The sequence below is a fragment of the Aythya ferina genome, assembly GCF_964211825.1.
Source record: "Aythya ferina genome assembly, chromosome: Z".
NCBI lineage: Eukaryota > Metazoa > Chordata > Aves > Anseriformes > Anatidae > Aythya > Aythya ferina.
This window is the reverse complement of record NC_140299.1, coordinates 34,540,193-34,557,385: the sequence shown is the minus strand read 5'-3', so window position 1 is coordinate 34,557,385 and position 17,193 is coordinate 34,540,193. Positions and strand designations below refer to the sequence as shown.

Below are 17,193 nucleotides of genomic sequence, written 5' to 3'. Positions count from 1 at the left end.
GGGTGGGGGGGGGGAGAGAAGGCAGTCATAAAATTATTTTGCTCATATTCATATTATGAACAGGAGAAGCTTCCAACAGAAGTTAAGGCTGTCTGGGTACTAGACCATGCCTCAACCACATCAGACACACCAGATAAGAAAGGCCTTGCATGTATGCTTCTTCTTTCAGGGCAGATTAGGGTAACTTTTAACGAAGACTAAAAGTCTGTTCATTTTTACCTTGAAGGTGGTGGGATTTTTTAAAATTTATTATTATTTTTTCTTCAGAAGGCTTTGAAAAGGGGTAAATTGGGCCCTTCAGGCACTTAGTTTTCATTTCTGTAAACATACATGTGAGTTAATTTATCCGTATAATTTTGCTTATATGGATAAAGTTGAAACAAGCATTAAAGGATCAAGACCATAGCTGGACCTTTTAAACAAAAAATGCTGGTACATTGCTAGGTTCTTCAACTTGGTGAAAAGGCACTTCTGACAAAGGAAGTGAAAAACAGCTTAAAAGCAAACAGAAGGAATATTTCTGTTGTATTTCTATAATCCAGAAGAAATGGACTTTAAATTGTTTTAGTGAGCTTTATAATTTTAAATTCTGAAGCAAAGAGCTACAAAAATATATATTACTTCAAACAATCAAATCTAGTATTTGAAAGTCATTACCAAACACGTCAGACCCTTCTATGTCAATATAATACAATATAATACACAGGTCTGAGTATCACCCTCGTCTTGTAACATTCTAAGCAACTAAAATAATGAGGAAAAAGGAGAAAGAGTCATAAAAACATGAAATGACAGAATCTTTTAAGTCCAGCCATTAACCTAGCAATACCAAGTTTACCGTGCCCCTAACCACCACCTCTACACAAATATAATGTACTTATCCTCCTTGAGTAATTCTGGACAGCTACGACCAATATGCACCAGATATAAGGAATTTTAGATCCAAACCTCAGTCACTTCAGCTACACATGGTGGCCAATGAAGACAAGGTGTGAGGATCCAAACTGTACTTTTATACTACTTAATTTGCTATTGACAATCAAATTATTCCTCTTGATTCTTTCCTACTCCACTTTATTACTGCACATGCTTATGTAAATCTGATGCAAGGACTTCTGGGGGATATGTGTCATAGCTGATCTTGTTGCAAATACCAAGATTTCCCGTGATTTCATTCCTGACAACTGAGGTCTGCTGTCCCTGGCAATTCTGAGACTTCAGGAAGGTACCAAATCAGTAGCAGAATTAAATTTCTCTGGACTGAAGATACAGAGTAATAAAGTTTGTGCCTGACAGTTTTGCTTCCCTTAACAAGATACTCATCCCACTGAGGTCAAAGCACACATACTCAAATAGTGGTGTGTGAATACCATTCTTGCTGGAGCTCCATGCACTTCTGTCTCAGGGTTCAAATCAAGACAAGAACAAATTTTAACTCAAGTAAATTATGGAATAAGGACAAGCTCTAAATCTTCACTGTGTGTTGCATCAGTGCCATGCAAGGAAATTGCCAAGAACTTATTACCTGCTAATCGAAGTAAACTAAACTAATTCCCCTGAAATGAAAGACATATTATTCTATATGTCTGGTACAGACCTGCTTGGTTTTCAAAATTAATGAAGAAATTAGCTACAAACTTAAGAGTCTATTGATAGAATCTTCCCAGTAGAAACAGGTATGTGTAGAGGACAGAGTACTAACATCACAAGTTATCTGAAACAGATTTTCCTTTTAATATTTTTGGATTAGAATCAATGTTTGAGATATTTATTGAAAATATTTTTTTCCTTCTCTCAGTGCTTTCCTAAGTATGCTGTACTACCAGAAGTTTCTTCTCACATGCTGCATAGCATAACTTTGTGAAACTAAGCCTCCAGCTTAGCTCTGGTAGTCTTTAGATACTTCTGTTGAGACATTCAACTCTGGAATCACAAAATGCATCACAAAATGTGTTTTGCTTAAGTCCTCATTTTGTTTACCAGCTTTATTGGTTATTTGTAGTGTCTTTGGTGTCAGTACAGGAAATTTCAGTATGGATCTTTGAGAACTGAGGGTGCAGATTTTATTGACCTTGTGAACTTATTCTGGACTAGTAAAACTTCTGCACTCTCACATCTGCAAAACTACTGTGAAAGAGATGAAGCTAGAACTAGTGCTCTCTGCCAGGTTCCTCTGGGTGTGTGAGCATAAGTCTGCCAGTTTGCAGCAGTGCTGATGCAGGCCTTGGATCATATTCAAAATCTGAAAGACCAAAATTAGTAGCAACTTTTGAAAACACAGACTGATTTTACATCTCCAGATCCAGCTTCATGTTTTAGAAAACATTAATCAGCTTGCCTTTTCCTGTTGTGATGAAATAACATTCCCTGTTTTGACAGTCTCTAGCTTTGTGGAATGGAAAGTCAAAATAAACAATGAAGACCACATTGAACATGCTAATACACCACCTCAAATGTTTCCTTAATTCCTAGGCCTCAGCTAGACAGCTTATCCAAACATTTCCTCCTGTTGACTCCCCCTGTCTCCCACACCATCCTAGGTTACTAGTTTTTAGATAGGAACTTGCAATACACATCATACAGATTGAAAGTGGAATTTCATTAGCACAAACTCCACTATCATAATTGTAATCTACAGCAAATGAATACAATTAAGCACACTACGGTCTCCTCTGAGCTCCCCCCTCCTCTTGGCACACAAACTTAAGCTGACACCAGGCTCCTGTATAAAACTAGCACACTGTTCAGTGCAATAGAAGCAGGTCTACAGGGCTACACTCAGCAGGACCATGTCACTGCTTCTCCTTCAGCTGCTAGTGCTCTCACATCTTGGAGCCACAGAGCCACAGGTAGACTCACAGCAAAGGAAAAGCAGAAGGCCATTTCAGCGGCTTTTCTACCTGGACAAAAAGCTGCTTGAGAGTCAAAGTTTTCGTGAGCTGGTGGGGGAAAACCCAGTAGCTGTTGAGGAAACCCAGGGACAACCAAGTTTTTTTGTAGCAATTCCACAGACAGCAGGAGAGAGTCAGAAGCAAGGGGAGAAAAAAATGTCCAGATTCAACCTTCCTAATGCAGAACTCTATGCAGACCAAGATGTTAGAACCTGGACAGCACCCAGAGAGGTCTCTCCCATGGAAAACGTCTCTCCATCCCACTATTCCAGCAAGAGGGAGGTTGAACATACCCATAGAAAAGATGCCAAGAAATTCTGGGACCACTTCATGTTAAGGAAAAATTCAGCTTCAGAAGAGGTTGTCCTGCCAATCAAGACTAATGAAATGCACCAAGAAACCTGCAGAACCCTGCCTTTTTCTCAGGTAAGAACAGGTGTCCAAGGTCAATAAATGTGTCCTTTTTCCTGCCTCTTATAATCAGCAAGTAAACATGCATGGGTTAGTTCATTTGCTAAGAGAAAGGGCCACACACTCCATAAGCTCTGAGAAAGACTCGAAGCTTTATTTTGATGAGGCAGACTGTGAAACCGCAGCACTGGAAAGCCACACATTGTTTTCAGAGTTATTTATTCTCTTTTTGCAATGATGTTCTGACCTAGCCTGAGCAAGCAGGGAGGTGGTCTATACAACACATATACATCTATAATGTTTCTATACATGAGTTGCTATACATCTCTCTATATATGTACATATGTATAAAAAATGTGTCCCAGAACAACAATTGACAGGAGAAGCTGGTTGATTTCCTACAGCTAAGCAAATTTTCCTGTCTACTGTATTAATTGAAAGACTGATGCATATATCTAATTCCATACTAAGAATGTTGGAGAACAGGTAAATTGTCCCATTCCCAGATGAAGCCATTCAGTCATGCTGTAATATCAAGGCAAGTAAGCAGTGTAGACAACAGTGCTGTTTTCCTCATAAGGCCGTATGTATTCTGAGCATTCTATCAACACTGTGACTATAAGTTAAGGATCACTTTTTTTTTTTTTTTTTTTCTTTTTTTACATCCCTAAATTTATTTCCTTGGCAGACATATATGGCCTAGGCACATGTACTGTTTTACTTTTTGTGTCAGCGTAATATGGCAAGCTTTCTCCATGATGGCTGCAGTTATGCCAATATCAAAGAGCTAACTTCAGTCTAGCTTTTCCTGGTTTGGGAATGTGACATAGTCCCTCCTGATACAAGCAATTATTACTCTTGCAAATCAAGAAAATTACAGAACTTGAATTACACTTTAAATATTTTATATATTTATTTTTTAACTGCTAAATAACATTATATTCATCTCCCACATCAAAATGAATCAGGATTACAGCTGAATTTAGCTTGTGGTTTATCTGAAATAATATTGGTACAAAATGATGTTTTAAGTCCTGCAAGTGGGAAAGACTGCTTAACCATGTTGGAAATGCAGAACTCAGAGACCAATTGAAAGGTAAATCCACCTATTGGATTTCTCCCACCAGTTCACAAAGGCTCTGAGTTGAGCAGAATTTTTTTCCTGTGTTGTTCAATCTAAAAAGTGCCCATAGGAGTTCCAAAGTTTGGTCTTTGTTATTTTTGTTTTGTAAAACAGAAATCAGTCTTGTATTTTACTGCTTGATTGCCATCAAAAATAAACATTTTTAAAGTAAATGTTCAGAGAAAAAAAATGGTTCTTATAGAATAGTAGTTTGGAGTTATGCTTTTTGATTTGTTTTGTTATTTTTGCCTTCATGCTTTCAAGTAAATCCCACTGGTCACTCATGTACCAGAAATATAGACTTAGTACTAAATTATATTAATGTATCACTGCTAATACTGTGATCTTCAAACTGTTTTCTGTTTCAGGGTATAGCTCATGAGAGCTGTGAGAAGGTGATAGTACAGAATAATCTGTGCTTTGGAAAGTGTAGTTCCTTTCATGTTCCTGGTCCAGAAGATCGTCTTTATACCTTCTGTTCTCAGTGCATGCCAACCAAGTTTTCCATGAAGCGCTTGGATCTCAACTGCACCAATTCTGTCCCAGTGGTCAAAGAAGTCATGATTGTGGAAGAGTGTAAATGTGAGATTCAGAAGATTAAAGATCCTGTGCTTGAATCTCGACAGTCAGATTTGCATGAAAATGCACACGAGCACAACTAACCTGTTCAAGGTACCTCTCAAGTCCCTGATCATAAGAATTTGCCAATGGGAAAAAAAAAATAATCAAAGAACTTCAAAGGCTTTCATCACACAGTTACACCAAAATATTAAAGATGTAAATTTCTACATAAACTGCCTCTTTGCTTCAACAATAACTTTACCTAAAATTTAACAGATGTTTCCTTGCAGTTGTTAAAGAAATGGAGATGGAATTTTTGGGTTTGTGCATAAAGTTTTTACTTTAACAAGGGAAACCTTCTAAAGTTTTCCAACCTTCCTATAACTACTAGCATCCTAGGATGCTAGCAAACAACAGCTGAAGAACTAGCATGATGATTTATCTCTACAAAAACCTAATGTAATGGCTGTTCTACATTGCCTTTGCTTGCAGAGACTGCCAGTATTGTTCTACTGAGAACACATAGGAGGCTTTAGTCTCTTCATTGCAAAAACAGGTCTGTTTTTATATCAAGATAGTGACTGGAGAGTGTAAAATATAAATGGATATAAGGCAAAAAGAGAGCTGTGATGAGTTAGGGTCATTCTGATTGCTCCCAGCTGGAGTTCAGTTTCCAGCAAAAACTAACACACCTCACAACTTACATGCTTAGTAGTTGCGAATGGTTTGCAAGTGGTTTGCCATAGAAACCCCTTACTCTCTTTTTACACACCTGCAGTTCCTCTGCATGTATTTTTCTTGAAACTTTCATACAGTAGAAGGAGGAAAAAAAAAAAAAAGAAAAATATAGACTTCCACAGAAAGCACCAGAAATTAATGTATTTCCACTGTTGTTATTATTTAAGTTCACTGTGGAAAGGCAATGCATATTTTCCTGTTAGATGAATTTCAGTGTTGGTGGTGACAGCCAGATAAAGTTTAAGTAGCATTCTCAACAGCTAAACTAAAGCAGAAAACACATTTGTGTGATCGAAAATCTGCAAAAGGATCTTATCAGCATGCCGATACCTGTATAGGTTTATAGGAACACCAGAGAAGGCCTTCTGTTAGAAAAGGTCTGATTCCAGTCCTAGCCAGTACAGACAGCATGAGTAGCTGTTAGCTGAATTGCTGTCTTTGCTGGTTTCTCCAGTTGCTTCTCCCTGGACTTGTCTGGCATCCCAGATTCCAAAAACTGGACCATACTACTTCTAACCAGCTCCTGTAATCCTCTGGGAATCTGCTCTAGTGCTACTGCCACACTGTCAGACCTGGGCCCCTCTTATTAAACTATCCACAGCTCTTTCTTTGGGTATTGGAAATCAGTATTTGTATAACTGGTGAATTCAAGGGTTTGGTAAATGATTCCTTTGTGTATGAATTGTGCTGTGACCAGAAGTATCTTAATATTTTGTCCAAGTTCATTGTGGATTTAGAGTGATCCGCTCATTTTTAATTTTACTGAAAATTGCATCTGAATGATATTCTGGTACTGAGTCTGAATGGCCGCAGTAGCAGTTTGCATGTTACATCCAGTGACAGAACTGAAGACTAGTATATAGTTATATTTCACTGTATATAAACCTGATTCTAAATAATAAAAATTGCCCATTAAAACTAAGCAAAGCCTTCTGTCTGTCCTTTTGCACTAAAGACTAATGTGTAAACTGTATATAGCTGTTTGTATGTTACAGTATGATATATAATGTTATTTCAAATAACAATCTGTTAAGTTTTTACCATCCTTGTATTGAATGTATTACTCCCAATAAATACTTATTTTTAACTTATTTTAATATATATTCTAGCTTTATAATACTGATCGATATTCTTAGGATGCCAGCTGGTGAAAGGATTCAGAAATCTGCCATCACATGCTGGGCTGCATGGAGCATAAATGGGCTGAGATTATGAACAACTTTACTATTTAACCTGAAAAAGCTAAATTTTCTGAGGCTTCTAATTACTGACATTTAAAGCTGCATGAATATACAGGAATCTTTGTCTGCATTTTCTCTTTTTCTTTTTTTTAACGCAAGTATGTTTCAGACTTGATACTTACAGAGAACCACTTTGAAGGTAGGACCTATGCTTCCAATAAGAAGGTAATTAAAAAGAAAAGTCATCTAGTCTTTTAATTTTGACATGATTGACTGCTAAAATGTGACTTTTGCATATATGAATGGCAGAACTGAAGTTATATTTTAGACTGTAAAGAATTCAGCCTGATTTTTAAAGCTCCTTCTGTGTACTGAAGATTACTGTAGTCAAAGAAAGCTATTCATGTAAAGAGTCTGAAGGAGTAAATTCTTAGTGTGAATTTGCACAGCTTAAAAGGAGGTGAAAAGAGGTAATGACAGCTGTAGTAATTGCTAATTAGATTAGTGCTGTAGGTTTTTTTGGATGAATGTTTAATTAACCCAGCAATGACTGGTTGCATGTAATTAGCACAGCATTCTGCAAAATCAAGAATGTGTTAATTGGATAAGACTTCTCAGCCTCTAAAAATTCATTATTAGGAGTAAGTTGTGCCTCAAGCTAACAAGATTTTGTTCTCTCAGCACAACTGTGATGGCCTCTACTAGTATAATGATGTGGGTCAGAAAGGTGAGGGGAATGACCCGTATCTGTATATGGATCCTTCCTGCGGTAATGCTATTATAGCAGCAAACCTGCATGACTTCACTTCAGTTGTGTGCACTAAGAGGTTGCACGCTTCCTGTAATTAAAACTTTCCCACTGTATCTATGCTTGCAGTGGAGTACTGTAATGTGACCTCTACGGTTCAAACCTAACATACAGAACAAGACTAAGCTATAGCTACAGAGCTGTCAGAAAGCTCACCTCAATCTGAAGTGAAGTCTGTGCATTTCTGACATTTTATTTGACCTCCTGGACATTTTGAAATGGATGTGGAGTTTCTGTTCTTTACATTGGAAATAATTGAGGAAAAATGCTGTTTATTCTTATTGCTTAAGAAAATTATATCTTCGCTGTATGTTATTCTTTATAATAAGTGTTTTACAAGGTTGGCTTTAATGCCTGTAACTACATCAAACACCAGAGGGTAGCTCTTAATGAATTCTACTGAACCATAATTTCCAGGAAAAAAAAAAATCTCTGAAGTTGCACTCAGTACTTTGTGGTTGGTACTTTGTCCACTACACTTAAGAAATGTTCACAGCAAACCTTATGGCTGTCAGCTAACAAGCTTTAGCATGTTTCACTGACAGGTGGTGAAATCTCACGCCGTACTTTCTCCTAAATTTATGAGCTCCTCACTGGAATCACAAGACAACAAGATTCCTTGCTCAGGGAAGAGCCCCCTGCCAGTCTCTGCAGCTGGATAACCACATTGTATGGGGCAACTGGGAATGTGTGCTGTGCACGGGAAAAGGTGTGGGGTTGAGGCTACCTGGGGTCCCCCATCAGCAGGCCTGTGTTTTGGGACTTTGCCAGTGGAAACAGAAAATACGTACTGATAGTGAATTATAAGTATTTCACATTTTCTGTCTTGCTAACCAATCCTAACTCCTTGAACATCTGGTAGGCAGCTACTGATTTCTGCTCCCTTTAAAGCTCACCCTGTCAGCTGCCAGTATTCCCTTTCCTCAAATGAGAAAGGAGATAAAAAGATGCTGCATTTGGCCCACTGCAAGAGTATTGCTAAAAACACTAAATCTCTATATTGAGAACAAAGTCATCCTGTTTACAGTGCCTCATGATCCATGGCACCAGCAAAACGCACTTCAATTTAAACAGTGAAGAACAGATCAAAAGCTAAATGGAATCCAAAACAAACAACCCCCTCCCCCAAAAACCAACCAACCAAAGCAACCCCCCCAAAAAACACCATGACAAAACAAAAACAAAAAGATGCCAGCCTTCACGATGGCCTTTTCTGGGGAGTTCTTCTTTTGCCGGTTTAGGATTTTGCTATTAGCAGCCATTTACTCTCTGCTGAAGCTGGTTCAAATGCACCTCACAGTCTAATAGCTATGGAGACATTCATCCCTCCTGTCACCCTGCCTGAACTCCTAGCAGTAAGCCCTGGAGGGAGAGAGGGCTTAGAAGAGCTAATGTTACAGCAGGGGAGCTCCTGAGGGGAGCTCCTCATGCCTTCGGAGGGCTGGGTGAAAATTAACCCCCTAAATTAGACTACTGCCTGGTTTAGTATAGACTTCATTTAACCTCTCTAGGCTGGGGGATTCACCGTGCCTACAACTGAGGCAGAGGGATCAGAAAATGAATCTAGCCTTTCATTTCCCTTGCGATTAGGTCAGAAATGGAGAGAAAATGGAGTCCCTGAAATGCATGACTAAAATATTCCAAGGGATGCTGAGTGGGAATAATTGAAAAGGTTTTTGTTTGTTTGTTTTTGAAAATGGCAAAAGGAAAAGAAAAAAATGCATTGTGCAAATTTATAAGATATATTCTTTTAACTTTTAATGCTTCATCCTCAGTATGTGACATTGTGACTGACAAAAGCTTCTGGGCCAGGATCAGGGCAGGTTTCATTTCAATGTGGCATGTGACTAATAAGGACCTCTGTCATGCACCAGAAATGTGGACCTTCACGACATAAAGAATTTGGCTCCTTCTGAAGTTTACAAGAGTCTCCAATTTATACTAGCAAGGTTTCCAAGGAAGTGAGCAACAAAAATGGTGCCAAAGAAAAGAAGTGGCAGTAACAAACTGCACAATTTAGGAGGATCCAGGAAGGTATGTACTGTTGAAAAGGCTGATTTATTCAACCCAGGAGATACCTGAACACAGATAGCCCCTACTGCACATCGATCATAGGGTACAATTGGACACAAAATGAATCCTGGAACACAGCCTTATGAAGCAAGGGACTTGTAAGCTGTAAGAATCCAGGGAGTCATAGTGCATACCTCTCTCTTGCATGTGCTCTCCGTAACAGAGCATCAGCTGTTCCTGCACATGGCTTGATTTTAGCATGCTGATTTAATATTTACAGAGTGCCAATAAAATTTTTATGATGACAGCTGGTGGCTCCTGTGGTAATTTATAAACAGCAACAACAACACAACACAGACATCAGAAACTCCAAGAGGAATTCTACACTGTTGTGCAATATTCTCCACCAAAGAATATATTTCTTATTTCACAGACTTTTAATAATCTATGTGTAATATGTCCATGTTGGACTTTATGTAAAGTCCGCATTATGCAGTTAATATTTCCCCTAGGTTTAATTTTTTTTTTTTTCTTCAGAATGGACTTGGCTATAAAGACTCATCATTACCTATCACAGCATCTGAAATAAAATGGATCTAGATTTGCTATTGTGGTAACAGTGTTGGGTAATTTCTGCATTTGGAGCCTTTGCAAGTCAAACTGGGAAGTCAAGCACATGATTGCCTGCTTTTCTACCTGCATTGTGCTACCCCAAAAGAAGTATTAACAAATGGGAATTGTGCTGATGGCTGAGCTTGAACAGGCTACTGTTTCAGTACATGTTTACTCTGAAAATGCATATGTAGAAAAAATACAAGTTGCCTGACCAGACTACAGATCCAGTGACTGGTCATTATCAGCGTGTCATGACAGATCTGCCAGTAACTGGTACTTGATTAGGAGATGCTACTATTATTTTTTACTCTACAGAAAACTTCCAGCTGTTCAACTTTTCCTCTGTTAATCCTTCCATTTTATTTCCCAAGTTGTTTTCCTTTCCTCTCCGTGTTTTTCCTCCCATCTACATTCATCCTTCAAAACACTGGAATGTTTCCATAAACCATTTATTATGTCTTTTCCACATATATCCCTGAGCGAAATCTGTAATGGAATTTACGAGGTCTTTTATATACAAGTGAAATCCGTGATGGAACAGACAACAACCTTTCCAGAAATTGTTATCAACGTCTTATTCAACATTGGCCGAATGAATCAGCCAATTTTCAGTGTGGCCTGTTCCTATGGCTGCCTTTATTTCACCTCTGTTATCAAGTTTTAGGAAACAAAACAAAACAAAACAAAACAACAAAAAAAAACACATTATTAAGAGCAATCTCTTCTCACAGCACTACCCCCCCCCCCCCCCCCCCCCCCAAGGCGCGCATGCGCGGCGGCGCTGGCGGCGGAAGCGGAAGGTGGCGCTCCCGGCTGGCGGCGGCGGACACCCGCGGTTGCCATGGAGAGCGGGAGAGCGGGGGGCGCGTGAGCCCCTCTCTCCCCCCCCCTCCCTCCCCCCCTTCCCCGCGCGGCCTCACCCGACGGTTGGTTCCGGTGGTGGGGGGGAGGAGGGGGGTCCGCCGCGGCCGTTACGGCCGTTAGGGAACGTTACAGACCGGAGGGTGGCCGCTTGGGGGTCCCGGTGGCCCGCGGAGCCGTTGGGGGGGGGGGGGGGAATGAGGGGCGACCGAGGCTGGCGAGGCTGGGCTGTCGGCGGCTTTACGTGGGGTGCGCCCCGGACGGCGCTTGTGCCGGGGTTAAAGTGGTTTTTATTTATTTATTTAAATTATTTATTTATTTTATTCATTTATTTATTTTTGCGAAGCGATGAGGGTGCCTCTTGCCCTTGAGGTGGTAATGGAAGAGGTGCTTGGGTTTTGTTAGCCGGCAGGCGAAGGCGCAGTGCCCTCCGACCCCATCTGGTTTCACGCTTTCAGTTTCCATCAGCAGTGATTTGTAGAGTGAGATTGTAGGTCTTCAGACACAGGACCTGACCAGTGATGTGCTAAGTAATACGTATTATCTAAGAAATTGTATATAATCTGTCCATATGAGGCTGTTTGGTCAGCAGTAGGTGAAGATAATGTCCTCGTGTTTGTGGTAAGTAAGGGTGTAGTGCGTATATACCGACAGCCCAACCCCATGTGGTGCTTGGCAATCGCTTAATGAATGCAGTATATGTTTACAGAAACACCTTGCAAGGTTTTATCAGTAGTAAAGAACTAGCTGGGAATGTCATGCCTACCTTAACCAACCTATCAACAGCCACCAAGTAACTGTATGGTGCAAAGGCCTCTCTTAACAGTCATTTATTGCATGAATGCGCAACAATAGGTATGTGGGGTTTTGTCACGGCAAGAATATGCTGCTGCTTTTGTTAGCTGGTTATTCAGATACTAGTTTTGTTAAGCTGAAGAGCTGCAAAAACAAATCTTGTCTGATGCAACTCTTCACAAAAATGACTTCTTAAATATATAGTTGAAAAGTAATTTAGTCATTTGGTTCATGTCCATGTTTTTTTTTTTCTGGTGAATTGTATTTTCAGTTTTGTAATAGTTATTTTAGACAGTAATTCTTGTAAACTACAGAAGATGTTTGGAAAAGTTGCAGATGTAAAACCACAGGTGGATCCACAAGCTGGGGGGGAGCCTGTTGATTGGCACATCCTTGCTTTAGCTATCACAGATACTGTAGGAAGTTTCTACTCTCTGTTCCTTTTTCTATGTAAATGGCTTAAAATACACTCTTTAGAAAGCAGTGTTTTTCTTACTCTGAAAGGGTATTTTATAACGGTTGGTTTGTATGGGGTCTATTAAATCTCATTCTGCAGTGAAAAATACTATGAGATACTGACCTGTGTGAACGTTTGTTTAAGCATTTGTGGAAAAGCTCTGGAAGTGATTTTTCACAAGTCTTACTTTTTATACTGAAATAGAAGTCCAGTGCTACTTGTTCAGCTGAAATGAGGCAGAATGTACAGGATCTTGGTGCATCAATGCAACAGCCATAAAACCTGCAAGAAGCAGGTTATCACCAGAGCTGGGTGTCATGCTTCTTGAGATGAGAAATTGAGCAGTACTTGTTTCAAGTTTATTTATGAAACTTTTCTAAATAGGTGTTGGGACAGTCTTGGTGCAAAACTTTATACTTTTTTTTTGGAGGGGGGAGTTTGCATTCAGGTGAGCCTGTTAGAGTAATCTCTACTTAATGTTTCTGATTTGTGCAAAGCTTTCTCTTTTTTGGGGAGTGACTTTCTGCCTTTCTGATTCATTTTGTAGTCTATTACTGAGCGGACATCACAGTACAAGTCGTACTGTGAGCAAATACTGAATTTATGGTACTGTTAACTGAACTGGGAAGAAGGAAGAGGGTTAGGAAAAAATGCTCTAAAGGCATCATTTAGTAAAAGTGTTTGGAAAAGCAAAACAATTCTTGACTGTGTAGGAAGGACTTAGTCATCTTTTGATAAATTTTGATAAATCTGAACCTTTTTACAGCCACAGATACTGTTTTCTTTCAAATGTTTTGTGTCTGAGACATTTATTTAGAAAAGATTGTTATAAATTCTGGTAAAAAAAGAAGAACACAAAGCCTCCAGTGTAAGTGCTGTGTTTTATCCTAAATTATTTTGTTGGAAAAGTTTTAGGCATGAATACTGGATTTCTAGATGTAAATCAATTGTTTCTTTTCGAATGATTTTTTTCAGACCAGCTCATAAAACTTTTTTTCCTCTACGTACTCTAATTATTCTTCTCAGAAATGGTGCATTCTAAAGAACTGGCACAATTGTTTGTGATCAGTCTTCCTTCATTTGGATATAATTTTTAAGTGAAAGAATGAATATATTTTTTTTAAAGTATGTTTTAGGAGTGAAGGCTACAAATTTACCTTGTCTCTGAACTGAATTAAAATCTTACCTTTTCTACCTAGTCACTGGAATACACACGTGTTTAATACTTTTCCGCATACAGGTTAATGTATATATGGTACATCAACAAAGGGGAAGAAAGGAAAAAGCTCACTTTGCTAGAGGAAGTCTTTATATTAACATCATTTATGCAGGATTGCTGAAAGAAGTATAAAGAAAAATAGGAAACTTAATTTGTCATTATAATAGGCAAGCAGGAAGCAAGTGTATGACAATTTAATGTAACTGAGATATATTGACAGTAGTGCAGTTTTCCGTAGAAATGTATCTGAATTCTATCATCTTAAAATCTGTGCTAAAATTGGGAAATAGCCTAGAACTGAAATTAGAAGAAAGCTATTTAGAATCAGTGTATCAATTCAGACAAGAGAGGCAAAGGATCTGCATATCTGTGTAAGTAGCTTGAAAGGAAGCTCTGTTCAATGATGAGAGGTATGAAGAACAGTGTAGAAGGTAATCCATTATATTCCACCTTTCAAAACAGTGATGAGGGTCATCTGAGTATCGCTCTCTTTTCTGTGTTTATTTCAGAAAAGATAGAGAAGAGAAGGAATCCAGAGATAGATGATGAAAACTGTCTCTTCTTTTACTGAGAATGGGTCCTTCTTTTGCATAGTTCCAAATTCGTGAAACTTGCTGACATCGAAGGTATGGTTTTGTCATTGCTTGTTTTTATTTATTTAATACAAAATTAAATAATGTCATGCATGCGACAATTAAGTCATTGAGCAGTAAGAATTTGGGACCATTTTCCATTATAGGCATTTCTATTGTTTTCTCTAGAGCATCTCTCATGTTATACTTAGTAGGCCACTCAGAAGCAAATATTTCTGTTGTTTTATCTGTCTATTTTGTTCCCTGAGATGTTATTTCCTCTTCTGAGGATAAGCCATGAAGTTCTGGAATATCTACTGTTCTGGTAAGATGGAAACTGAATGGATTCCTTTGCAGTCAGCAACGTTTCAAGCTGCCTGCGGTTTTATTGGCCTCTGTTTTTCTGTCTACATGATTTCCCCTTTGTAAATCCATTCTGACTACCACCAATCACCTTCTTGTCCATCCTGTGTTTAGAAACAGTTTCCAGGACTATTAGCTCCACCTTCCAAGGGATCAGGGTGAGGCTAAAAAGCTTGTGGTTTCCTGAATCTTTCTCCTTGTGTTTAAAAATAGGAACGTCACTTGCATTTTTGAGTCCTCAGGAACCTCTCCCATCAGCTCAGACTTTCACAAGCGATTGGGCATGGTCTCACAATGACACAGGACTACCTCCCTCAGCACGTGTAGTTGCATCCTATCAGGTCCCATGCAGTTTGTTTAAAGGTTTCTTAATCTGATCCTCCCTCCCTAAGGGTAAGTCTCTTTGGATCTGTACTTTCCTGCTGCTCTTAGAGGCCTGGGATTCTGGAAAGCAGGTCTTACTCATAAAGACTGAAGTGAAGAAGGCACTTGGACTTTTTCTGTGGCCTCTCAGCAGGCACCCTGCCCCATTCAGCAGCAAGCCCACATTTACCCTGGCCTTCCTTATGCTGCTGATGTACTTGTAGAAATCCTTCCTGTTGACCTTCACGTTCATTACCAGATTCAGCACCAAATTCAATTCCAGTTCGCTTTCCTAATCCCAGCCCTGTATACTCAAATGTTGTTTCTGTATTCTTCATGGGACACCTGTTCTTACTACCCCTTCATATGTGCTTCATTTTTATATCTGAGTTTTGTCAGGTACTCCTTGTTCATCTGTGGAAGCTTCCTGCCACTTATGACTGGGCTCCTGCACATGGGACTGGACCATTCTAGAACCTGGAGGTGATTCTTGAACCTGGACTCCTCTTCTCTACAGGATGGTCTCCCAAGGGGTATAAGGTCCCTATGCAGTCCAAAGTCTGTTTTGAAGTCTGGGATTGTGATCTTGCCATTTGCCATATTCCCTCCTTTAAAGTCATCAATGCCACCATCTCTTGGATATCAAACCCAAAGCCATGCCTGACCTTCACATTCCCAACTACTTCTTTGTGAATATGAGGTCCAACAAAGCTTCTCCCAAAGTTGGGTCCTCAGTTGACCGTGCCAGGAAGTTGTTGCCAGGACACTCCTGAAACTCATACATGTAAAACTGCTGCTTCACCCTTCCAGTATATACCAGGATGGTTCAAGCTGCCCACATGGACAGGGACTTGTCAATGTGAGAGCTTCTCTCAGCTTTCTGGAGAAAGCTTCATCTGTTTCTTCTTCTTTATCAGGCAGTCTTTCATAGACACCTTCCTGAATGTCACCCATCTTGGTCTTCCCACTAACCCTAACCTGTAAGCTCTCTGCTGGCTCAGTGTTTGCTCTAGATAAGAGCTCCACAGATTCGTGCTGCTATCTCACATAAAGGACAATTCTCCAGCCTCATCATATCACAGAATCACAGAATTTCTAGGTTGGAAGAGACCTCAAGATCATCGAGTCCAACCTCTGAACTAACAGTAACAGTCCCCACTAAACCATATCCCTAAGCTCTACATCTAAACGTCTTTTGAAGACTTCCAGGGATGGTGACTCCACCACTTCCCTGGGCAGCCTGTTCCAATGCCTCACAACCCTTTCTGTAAAGAAGTTCTTCCTAACATCTAACCTAAAACTCCCCTGGCTCAACTTAAGCCCATTCCCCCTCGTCCTGTCACCAGGCACGTGGGAGAACAGACCAACCCCCACCTCACTACAGCCTCCCTTGAGGTACCTATAGAGAGCGATAAGGTCGCCCCTGAGCCTCCTCTTCTCCAGGCTGAACAAGCCCAGCTCCCTCAGCCGCTCCTCGTAGGACTTGTTCTCCAGGCCCCTCACCAGCTTCGTCGCCCTTCTCTGCACCCGCTCAAGCACCTCCATGTCCTTCTTGTAGTGAGGGGCCCAAAACTGAACACAGTACTCGAGGTGTGGCCTCACCAGAGCCGAGTACAGGGGGACGATCACCTCCCTAGCCCTGCTGGTCACACTGCTCCTGATACAAGCCAGGATGCCGTTGGCCTTCTTGGCCACCTGAGCACACTGCTGGCTCATATTCAGCCGACTATCCACCATCACTCCCAGGTCCTTCTCTGCCTGGCAGCTCTCCAACCATTCCTCTCCCAGCCTGTAGCTCTGCTTGGGGTTATTGCGCCCCAGGTGCAGGACCCGGCACTTGGCCTTGTTGAACTTCATGCAGATGACCTCAGCCCATCGGTGCAGCCTATCCAGATCCTCCTGCAGAGCTTTCCTACCCTCAAGCAGATCGACACACCTAACTTGGTGTCATCTGCGAACTTACTGAGGGTGCACTCGATGCCCTCGTCCAGATCATCGATGAAGATATTAAAGAGGACCGGCCCCAGCACCGAGCCCTGGGGGACGCCACTAGTGACTGGCCTCCAACTGGACTTGGCTCCATTCACCACGACTCTTTGGGCCCGGCTATCCAGCCAGTTTCTAACCCAACGAAGCGTGCGCCAGTCCAAGCCAAGAGCAGCCAGTTTCTTGAGGAGAATGCTGTGGGAGACGGTGTCAAAAGCCTTGCTGAAGTCAAGGTA

General features: G+C 40.5%; 2 protein-coding genes across 5 annotated transcripts in view; both read left to right on the top strand.

Moving 5' to 3' along the window:
* The first annotated feature begins 66 nt into the window (after positions 1–66).
* On the top strand, positions 67–10,135 carry CER1 (cerberus 1, DAN family BMP antagonist). The gene is made up of 2 exons (XM_084504744.1): positions 67–3,317; positions 4,794–10,135. The coding sequence occupies exons 1-2, from the start codon at positions 2,790–2,792 to the stop codon at positions 5,085–5,087; spliced, it is 822 nt and encodes a 273-aa protein (XP_084360870.1). The 5' UTR covers positions 67–2,789; the 3' UTR covers positions 5,088–10,135.
* A 1,005-nt stretch (positions 10,136–11,140) lies between these two features.
* Positions 11,141–17,193, top strand: part of ZDHHC21 (zDHHC palmitoyltransferase 21) — a 47,573-nt gene continuing 41,520 nt past the window's right edge. For all 4 annotated transcript variants that reach the window (XR_014687341.1, XM_084504747.1, XM_084504745.1 and 1 more), the window contains exons 1-2: positions 11,141–11,267; positions 14,183–14,299. The gene's annotated coding sequence lies outside the window, so the exon portion shown is untranslated. The remainder of the gene's footprint in view (positions 11,268–14,182; positions 14,300–17,193) is intronic.